Source organism: Apus apus, chromosome 4 (assembly GCF_020740795.1).
Source record: "Apus apus isolate bApuApu2 chromosome 4, bApuApu2.pri.cur, whole genome shotgun sequence".
Taxonomy (NCBI): domain Eukaryota; kingdom Metazoa; phylum Chordata; class Aves; order Apodiformes; family Apodidae; genus Apus; species Apus apus.
The window spans coordinates 24,355,074-24,365,539 of record NC_067285.1 but is presented as its reverse complement, the minus strand read 5'-3'; the positions used below and the strand labels follow the sequence as shown (position 1 = coordinate 24,365,539).

The 10,466-nt window shown below is 43.9% G+C and overlaps 1 protein-coding gene across 8 annotated transcripts in view; it reads left to right on the top strand.

Annotated features, from left to right (window-relative positions):
• The first annotated feature begins 5,033 nt into the window (after positions 1 to 5,033).
• The window catches only part of DLG5 (discs large MAGUK scaffold protein 5), a 104,209-nt gene continuing 98,776 nt past the window's right edge, over positions 5,034 to 10,466 (top strand). For 6 of the 8 annotated variants that reach the window (XM_051619750.1, XM_051619748.1, XM_051619745.1 and 3 more), the window contains exon 1: positions 5,038 to 5,922. In XM_051619750.1, coding sequence (XP_051475710.1) covers positions 5,622 to 5,922 — 301 coding nt within the window. In that variant the 5' untranslated portion in view covers positions 5,038 to 5,621. Of the gene's footprint in view, positions 5,923 to 10,466 lie in introns of all 8 variants that reach the window. The other 2 variants (XM_051619752.1, XM_051619751.1) reach the window with 2 other exon arrangements.

The window sequence follows — 10,466 nt, the reverse complement described above, 5'->3', positions numbered from 1 at the left end:
CCAGTTTGAAAACACTCATTGCTGACAGCAAACAATACAGTGAAACTGTGCCAAGACTTTATCTAAAGCCCTTACTATTACATTTGTCTACCTCCTTCAGCTGCACTTCGTGTTTTCTTCTTATGAATTCTTAGCTTGTGCATGGCTTGGTTATAGAAGTTACCCAGGGATGCTCGGGGCATCCATTTGCTTTTATCTCCCCATTAGCGCTAAAAGAAGTAAAAGCAAATGATTGGTATAAAAAGCCTCTCTTGGCTTGACTTGAAAACTGACCTAGAAACTAAACCAATAACAAACTGCAAGCAACAGCTTTTAAAAGGGGCTGTTTAACATCTGCTGGCTTACAGAAGTTAACCACATGACAAGTCAGCCCAGTCTCCCGAAGAAAATCAAATCGCCCCCAGTTCTGTTCTAAACAGATGGGCACTTAGGATGTGCATGCTGGATTCTTACAGCCCTGTAGGATCACCACTAACATGCTTCTGTAGTGTTGCTGGTTTTCTTTTGCTGTCTGTTTTTGGATGCTCTTGTCTGAACAACAAGTGATTGTATTCACATCTTACAGGAGCTAGTTTACCTACCCTTTTCTTCTCCTCCCACAAACAAACCAACCAACTCACTCTTTCTGCTAGGTACTGTGCCCTAGAGGAAAGCCTTTTATTTCTCTTTTCATAGGTAAAACTTTTTTTTTAATGTTATTTTTTTATTTGCTTTTTCAACAGCCCTGGAAAATGTAAAACCTCCAGCAGAGAGGGTGATTTTTTCTGTTGAAGCTGTCTGATCTTCTAATTTGAATCACCAGTTCAGCTCCCACCTAGAGTGGGAATGATCCAAAATAATTACCATGTAAAAATTGCATTGTGCAGTGCAAGATGAAATGACTGATAGGTTTAAGGCTATCAAAAAACTAGAACCCAGTATAATTCTCTGATCTGCTTTTTTTCATACTGTACGTCACAGGAGCTCACTTAAGAAGGAGCTAAACCATTTCCTGGAGTTCAGTTACATGTTCTTAGGAAGCCAAATGATTCTTGTGTTTCTGTGAGAGTCTGACAGCAGTTCCCTCGCTCTGCAGCTTTAGAAGAGCACTGAGGACCTCAGGATTTATGGGCATAGCCCCTTCCTGGAGGCAACACTGCCAGGCGAAATATTTTGTCTGGGAAGTGCCAATACTGCTTACTTTATGTTGGGTTTTTTTCCCTTTCATGGGTAAATGAGATCTTCTGATCTGCTGGCCCATTAGACCAGCACCTTCCTATCCTGAAAATTGTCTGTAAACTACATCAATCTGAAAAAATAAACTTCTGTTAAGAACTGCTTAGTTGTTTGTGTTTCATGTAACACCTACTATAAAGTCTCTGTTGTGTGTACTTTTTATCTAGACAGCTCTAATCTTAACTTGATGAGCTCTTGTATTTTTCATATATCTGTCTTGGAGATTGTATAATCTTTCAGGGATCCACACAGTGTTGTCAGCTTCCATTAACTTACTGTGAATCTCTCAATGTTTTTCTCTAAACCCTTAGTTGCTTGAATCATATGATTACGTGAGAAGCTTAGCTTCCATTACAGAACTGTTTCTAGCATACATGGCTGCCAAATAAAGCTTGAAGACCTGTATCCTGAGGGTTCCAAAACCAAAAAGAAAAAAAAAAAAAGTCTCCCATGTATTTAAAAATACTAGGAAAAAAACTCCTAATCCTAAAGAAAATCCTCTGCTTTTGGCATTAGAATCTCTGGTTCAGAGTGATGATATTGAGGAGGGGATTTAGCAGTAAAACTGCAGCAGCAAAGCTGCTTCGCAAACCTTCTCAAAGCTGCTTCTGTAACTCAGGCAGCAGTAAGCAGGTAAGTGCAGAGAAGCAGGAAATATTTGAGAAGGAGTGACAAGTATTTTTTGCACAAAAGACTATTGTCCTATTAAAAGTACTCTTAAAGTGAGTATAGGAAATCTGTTTGAAAAGTCAGATGTTTCTTAATGGGTGCCTTACCAGAAAATACCAAGCAAAGTAATACTATAGCATCACTATGTGTGGATGACTAAAGTAGAATTTAAATCTCATCTAACAGCTTTTGGAAGCAAAGATTTTGCGAGATAGAAGGTCACTGTGTACAGTCCCTGCCATTGCAGTTGCAACATTTCATTCTCTTTTACTGAAATCTATCTTGAAAGCAGGGATGCTTTTATTTCTCTACTTTCTTCCTCTACTTTCTTTTCTTCCTCTTTTTCTCTCCTGTCTTTCATTTTCCCTTTCCTGCTTGATTCTTGTGATGTTCAGAGTCTTCTCAACTTCAGCCTGAAGTTCTCTGATCTGTATGGAACATAGTGTGTTTACAGTGAGAACTGTGTACTAGATTATGTGAATTTGAATCTCTGTTCATAGCGTGAATGTTTGACACAGCATATTTCAGGAAATGTGCTGAGTTTGCATACACAAGCATAATAAAAAGGTATATTGGCAATTAAGGGAATGAAATTTTGTACTAAAGGTTGAATTCTGCTTCTTCTGCTCTTTACTCTGATCTTAATGTTTTTGAAGGCTTGCATTTTGAATCTACAGAGGGAGGTTTTTCAGAGGCAGATATACCAAGCAGAAACCCAACTGGACTTCCCCAATTCCAATTTCTGCTTTTGAATATCATTCCCAAGGACTGATAGCCTCCTAAGGCTTGTGTGTTCTATCTGTATTTGAAAGACTTCATTTTTGCATGGCAACCCTAGTGTTTCTCCTGATCTTTCTCAAAAGAAGATACAAAATTGAATATAAATAGCCCCTAATTTTTGCATCCATATCACTGTCCTGTTTGCCAGAAATTTCTCAAGTTTCATAGGCATAGGTATTGCTAGCATAACATGCTCTCAATATTCTTCTCTAATGCCCAAAGCATACATCCCCAGTACCCTAGTTTCCAAATCTTTAACAAGAAAAATTTTTCCAAAGCTACTGATCTTTTATTTTCTGTTGATTTGTCAACCTGTGGTTTGAATAAAATGTTACCCAAGTACCCATGACATCCTGTGTCAGAGGTCTAAATGTAATTACTTTTAAAAAAATGCCTTCCTTTTATTTGGTTTAAACAAGCAAACAAAAATCCTGCCCTCCTTTTGGTACTCTGATAACTACCTGGTTGATTCTTGCGTATTCTTTTTGCAAGTTGTAGACTTTGATTCTTTTAGGGATCTGTCTTTGATTAACTTAGATTTTAGTTTTGAGAATTTATTCCACAGATATATATTTTTTTTTCTGAAAACTTGGCAGGGGAATCAAAGAGGTTTGCCTATTTTTTAATACATATAAATATTAAAAAAATTACTATTTTGGAGGGGAGGAGGAAGGAATTAATTAAAAATGCTTTTACTTCTTATTTTGGCTATGGGGTTGTACATTCTGGGGTACTGTAAGTATCTGAATTTTGGTCACTTGTGGCATAATAAATTTGCACATTTCATGGTTTGAGACTTTCAAGATTACATGTATGCTTAAGTCTTACGAAGACTTTTCCTGCACTTGCTGGGGAAGGTCTATACTGAGTCAAGCAACTGAGGTAACACCAAGGTGCCTCTCTTAGACAGGCAATTGCCTGCCTGATGGACACATTAAAGAGAGAAACTCAAGATACCTGAGTCATGCCCTGCCCAAATGATGCCATTTCTGTGGTACTGCAAGCTCTGGAGAAGAGCACATACCTAACCCAAGTGCTGAGACAGGCAGAGGATGAAAATCAAGATTGCTGCTGCATGAAGCTGAAGCATGGCTCTTACTTTAATGACACATGATAGAATTTGGTGGTTTGTTTCCTTTTCTCAACAGGAAACTGTGTAAGTACACATACAACAAAACTATTGTTAAAGGACTTCTGAGCCTGGCTGAAGACAACACTTCATACATACTGGTGTTAACTACTATTTTTGGTATATACAATCACTTTTCTGGCTAAATGTTGCCCAACTTATTTTAGGAAAATAGGGGGATTTTCTGGTAAATTTAAATAGTCTAGAAAGAACAGGCTTGCAGGAATTTACGTCAGTCATCAGCCAACAAAACTAATCTCTATTTTGTCTATTAAAGCAAGTTGCTAAGAAAACCATGGATGCAGAATTAGAAAACTAATCTACAAGAGTGTAAGCAACAATAGACAAAACATGGAAATCCTTGCTTCAAACTCATGCCATACTTTTAAGTATTATTTTAAATAATGATTTACAAGATCGAGAAAAAATACCTAAATCCCTTTATTCTGTATCTGCCTCCACTAATAGCAGAATTCATACTATGATTATGCATGTAACTAAAGGCTGTCTTCACATATGAGAGACAATATCATCATAACATCATGTGAAACTCAGTTCAGCACCTGAATTCTCCTAATTGGTACACTAAAAGAAAACTTTAGGCAACAATTGTTTCCCCTTGTACCTTACTGAGTCCAGCTCTCTGGACACAAAATAAAGCACAGAAGTGCTTTCAGATAATTTCCCTTGCTACTAGATGTAAAGGGGTTGACTTGAATACTGCTGATGCCCTTTGCCTGTCGTTACTGCCAACATTTGTGCAGCATATCAGGAACATACCTACAGGACAAAAGTCCTTCTTATAAAATGTGAATCTAGGATTATAATTGCTGGTGTTCCCGCTGCAATTTGTCACCTCGCTGTCGGCGCGGGAGCCCAGCAGCCCCGTCCCCGCCGCCGGGCAGGCAGCGCCGCCTTTGTCTCACCGCCCAGACACCCGGGGCCGCGCGTCCCCTCCCGCCTCGCCGAAGCCCCGCTTCCCCGGAGGGTGGAGCGGGGGGAAGTTGCCATAGGCGGCCCCGCACCGGGTGGCGGGAGGGAGAACGGACCCTTCCTCACCGGCCCGGCCCGGCCCGGCCCGGCCGGCTGTCGGCGCCCCGCCTCCGCACCCCACGGAGGCCGGCGAGGAGTCCGTGACTGCGGGCGGGGAGGCGGGCGGCGGCCGGGCCTGGGCAGAGGCTGCGGCGGCGGTGCCGGCGGGCGGGCGGGCTGGCTCTGCGCTGCCGCAGCTCCGTCTCGGCGCAGGCGGCAGCCTTGTGCAACCAACATGGCTGCGTGCAGCCGCGAATGAAAGGAGGCGCTTGGAGCTGAAGCCGTCTCCCCCCACCCCCTCCTCGCCCCGCGGCCGTGTGGGCTGTAGGGAGCAGCGGAGAGAAGTTGTCTGGACTGCCTGGCGAAGGGGTGGGGGGTGCCCGGGAGGCGACGGCGGCCCTCCCGGAGGCAGGGGAGCGGAGGAGTTGTTTCGCCGCCCGGGGGGCCGGAAAGGAGGCGAGAGGGGCGCCAGCTGGAGGAGGAAGAGGAGCAGCAGCCCCTGACGGCGGCTCGCCCTCCGCTTGCCAGAGGGGGAGCGCGGCGGCTCCCGGCCCGGAGGAAGAGGCAAAGCTGTTCTGGGCCCAAGTCCTGCCCGAGTTCCGCGCCCCTTCGCTAGGACGAAGTTTCGCCGGGGGCCGCTGCCTGGGCGCCGGCTGCCGGAGGAGGGCGGCCGGCGGTGCTCCGCCTCGGCCCGCGCCTCCCCGGGGGCGGCGGTGGCGGAGCGGCGGGGCCGGGGGGCGGCGGTGTTGCGCGGCCCCGGCGGGCGAAGTTTGGCCGGCGGCGGCCTGCCGCGGCCATGGAGCCGAAGCACAAGGAGCTGCTCGCCCAGTGCCGCCAGAGCCTGGCGCAGGCCATGACCGAGGTGGACAAGGTGGTGGAGCTGCTGGAGGCCGCGGGCGCCCTCGGCCCCCGCGACCTGCGCGACCTGGAAGCGGCGGGCGGCGGGAAGGCCGAGCTGCTCATCGCCCTGCTGCTGGCCAAGGAGCGGGATCACTTCCAGGACTTGCGGGTGGCCCTGGAGAAGACGCAGCCCCACCTGCTCTCCATCCTCTACCTGAACGGCGTGGCGGGGGCGCCGGCGGCCACCGAGACGGCCGGTGAGTGGGGCGGGGGGCCCGGGGCCCAGCGGGGCCCGGCGGCGGAGGAGGAGGGTACGGCTGCCCCCGCCCATCTCCTCTGGGGCAGGGAGGGGGAGCGGCTGGGCAGCGCTGGCCCCTCGGGGCCCCCCGCCTGAACGTGGGAAGAGAGTGGGGCGGCCGCGTCCGGTGGTCCTTCTTTTCCGGGGGTTAGGAGGGGGAACTCTCCTCTGTTTGTACTTGGGCTCTCAATTCGTGTTTTGTGCTCCCGACCCTTTTCCTCTTTCTTCTGGCGGGCGCGCTGCTGCTGGTCCCAGGGGAGCGCCCGGGATGCCATACGGTGCCTTTGGGAGAAGCCACCCCAGCCTGGTTCTTGCTGTTGCTTCCACCCGCTGAAGCCGGCTGCCGCTGGGCGCTAGGGAAAGCCGGGCCCTCGGGGGTTTTCCTTCCCCCGAGGCCCTCGGGGACCCCGGGGGTGTTCAACAGTCGCTTCTTGACCCGGCATATTTGCGAAGATCGCCTCTGTTGCCGGTCTGCAGGAAGAGGCTGGCTGGCTGGGCTCCAGCAGATGTGCGTTGGGATAAATATGTAACTATTTTTCTTTGGACACGCATATGTTTGAGGTCGTATTATTTTAACTGTTCTTGGTGGTTAGAACAGGAAAACAGTTGATTTAACTGCAAAGGCGAGAATAATTTGTGTGCAAACCCTTCATAACAAAGTCGGGCTTTGACCCAGGTCTTCCCCTGTTCTCACTCCAAAGCAAGCCATAGTCTACTTTTATGTGGACAAAACCAGGCGTTAAAATAGTTTTTCAAAAATTTGGTGATAATATACAGATCCTCGTACGTGTAGCTGTTTCTAGATGAGAAATACTTCAGTAGAATTAAATGGGATATGTAGTTGGGAGAAATACTTCAGTGGAATTAAATGGGATATGTAGTTGGCTAAGTGATATTGTCAAGGTTAAACATTGAAGTGTAGGCGTTCTTTTCTAGTGTGGGTCCAGGTTGACTGATTGAGAAATGTGAGGTCTTTCTTTGGTTTTGTTTCCAGATTTGGCAGTTGCAGGAGGGTTCCCTGTGTATGTAAGGAACTGCACTGGGGAGGCTTCCTGGCTTTTATGAACTATACTATTCATTTAAGAAAAGAAAACCCTTTAAGAGTTGTGTCTATCTGGAAAACTGCTAGCATGTGCAGTTGCACTGTCTGCTCTGCCCTTATTTGAATCATGTGGCTGATTCTATGAGTTTGGTAAACACAAAAAAATACATGAGTGTCTTATGTTTTGTTTTATATCAGTGCATTATAGTGTATGGTCCTTTGTAATGAATATATGGCAGGACCTCACAGGATAGGGAAGAATGGACTGAACAATAAACCTCAACACTTGTAATGTTATGTGGTCTGACATCAATGGGAGATGAGGGCACTCGCTGCCTTTCAGAATGGGACATGATGTTTTTGTGTTATTAGATTAATGCTCAGTCTTACTGAGAAGATGCATTAAGGATACTGGGCTATTAACGTTCTCCAGTCTTAAAAAACAAAGATGTAAAACATGAATGGCAGGAAAAAATGAAGTAGACATTGGATATAGTAATAGTTTCTATTTTTAAAATAAAAGTTGGAATTGCAGAATGTCTCACAACACTGAGCTCTCATGGGCAAAGTAGTTTGATTGGCAAAATGAACTATATCCTCCTTGACTGAATGTGTTCATGGGGCCAGTAAGAGTTAAATTAACATCTCTGTGGGGAAGGATGTTCTGCTGATGTGATAGGTATTACAATTTTATTACTTTCATTTATCAGTAGTAATAATGAGCTAACTTTGAGAGTTACGGGTTTGTTTCCTGTGTGATAAATGTGTTTACAGATTTGTTCACAGGCAATTACTAACAGTAAGACTAATAATAAACCTTTATGCACATTGGAAGGACCTGTGCCTTCAAACAGTGTTGTATGTACTCCAGCTTTACTCCCTTGAGGAGGTCTCGTGGTAACTAGTAATGAGGCTGCTGAACACCTCTGAAAAGTCCCAGTCTACGTGCAAGTTTGTCCTGAATGTGTTATGCAAAGAGTAAATGTTTGCCGTAGAAATGTTCTTGTTTCTATCAGTATTCAAATGTAACTGGGTTTTACTCTAGTAGGTCCCTGTAGAAAATCTGACCACATATCTGCTGCTCTTGTGCCATGTAGGAGTTTTACTCGTTTTCACTGGGGATGTTGAAGGCGGATGAGTCAAGCTGCATTTTGTTATTTGGGTGTAGTAGCAAAATGTAAATATGGTAGTAGGGAGAACTATTGTATTCTGTATTTAAAATACTTAAGTGAAACAATTCTTAGGGTTTATTGCATAAGATGTTTATATTCTGTAAAGGCAAAAAACAAATGTATCTTAAATACCCTTTTAATTTAACCTGTCCAGCTGAATACATTTTTAGAATTACCATTAGTATATGGAAAATGACAGTTTACAGTGAAAAGCTTAATTTTAGTATTGTCTGGAAGAGGCAGGCTAATATAAAGTACATCTCCTGAATGCTTGTTGGAGATGAAAAGAATTTATAACCAATAACTTATTGTAGTAGTGTTTGCTAATTTCTTCTTCCAGTGTGCCGTTGTTGTAAGGCAAATGGGAAGGCAGTTGGCAATGTTACTTTGTTCCAAGTTGCAGAATTCAGCGCACAGTCTGCTCATTGCACTGGCACATGAGTGATTCCCCTTCCATTACAGTGTGTGCAACATGTACCATTCCTTTGTGTTTTAATTCGTGTTTTATTCCTTCTCATTTTAAATATCACCTCCTATTGGACTTTAAAGGTGATACGTAAACTCAGACTGTTATTTGTACCAACAGTTCTTGTGGCTGGCTGGACAATGTAGAGCTGACACTTTTATAAGGATTTATCTGCACAACATGGAGGGAAGTAAACAGCTGGTCTCATTGCTAAGGGGAAAGAGCTGGAGTCCTAGTAACTGCTGAAAGACTTCCTGCATGGATAACTCTTTCTTTCCTTTACAAGAAGCTTGCTTTTCTTTGTAAATTTTTTCCCCAATTCAGTGCCTCTTTAAATGTATTTGTTTCCTAATGTAGGTTCTGATTACTTATTTTAAACCTAAAACTGTGTGGTGTTTTGTGGATGAGAGTTTCTCTGATAAAATGTATCTTTTGAAGCTTGTTTATAATTTGAGAGTGGTACGCCTGATCGTGTTAGTAAACAGAGCAAAAGATAACAGGAAACTTAACTTCTTTCAAAGCAGAAGCTAAACAAAGCATGATTTACTCTGTTTCACTTAGTCACATTCACAGACTTTAGTTCTCCCTTGAGCAAAACTGCAGATTACTACATTTCACTTTTGTGTTAATGATTCTCTCAGAAATTGGCTCTGTCCACGTGAAAGTGACTGGCTGATGTAAAATCTCCCAGCATTTTGCACAGGGACTGGTACTTATAAGTAGTGTGCCAAGTGATTTGATTTATTTTGGGGTGAATGGATAGATTATTATTAAATCCTTAATTTGCCAAATTACCTACAGCATGCATGTGCTAAATCCTGTATCCTGATAGAATAACATATCCCGTCTAGTACAGAAATAAATGACTCTGAGCGTTCAGTTCTCTCTTAGATATCTTGCTAAGCAAATATATAATTCTTATATTTGATACTATGTGAGTTTGTGACATAAAATGTGTCCAAGTCAAGAAAACTTTGGAAGATACTTCATTGTGACAAGTACTATTAAAGGTATATTTTCTTTTAACTGTGATTAAAGAGCTAAAACAGAAATCTAATGAGACTATGTAGGCTTTTGTCTACTTCATATAACATAGAGCTTTATACTTACATTTTTGTGATATTAAAAAAGTGGGAACAAGACAGGTTTGGGTGTCAAGCTTAGAATTTGTTTTTGACAAGGGATGCTCGTAGTGCTTTATCCTCAAGCTGAGTAGACTGTTGAGCTTAAAAAGCTTTGCTGCTGGTTTCACAACTATTAAACTTTTAGGTACTCAGATTCTGGAGCAGGAGTGAAAACTTGAATGAGTGAGGAGCCAAGGGCCTCTATGGAGAAAGGCTGGGAGATTTGGTGGGATGTGGTGTCCTGTAGGAGCATGTGAGAAGAAAGGGGGTGACTCTAGGAGAGTACAAGGGCTCTGAGAAGATGAGAAATAATGCTGGAAGCGTGCCTTCCCTGCCAAAGGAGAGAGGGGAGAATTAGGAGAAATTGTAAAAGTGTAATTTACTGAGTCAGGGACTGAACTGACAATTTTGCAATTAAGTACAATTTACACTCCCTTCCGTCACTGAAAATTGAAGAGTGGGAGAAGTAGAGCAGTATGTCTGGGTTTTTCCAGCCCTGTTATTAGTTCCCAGAGTAGCTTTGTAAGCCTTGTTACAGAATTTCTTAAATTCTGCAGATCAAAAAGCAGGCAGTGTTCAGAAGCTGCATTAGGAGAAGTGCAGGTCTTCAGCAGTGCTGAGCAGTAATTAAACATGATAAAATATCCAGTGCTGGTTTTGTAGTACCTGTATCTTCTGATGATCTCAGATTTATGGTAT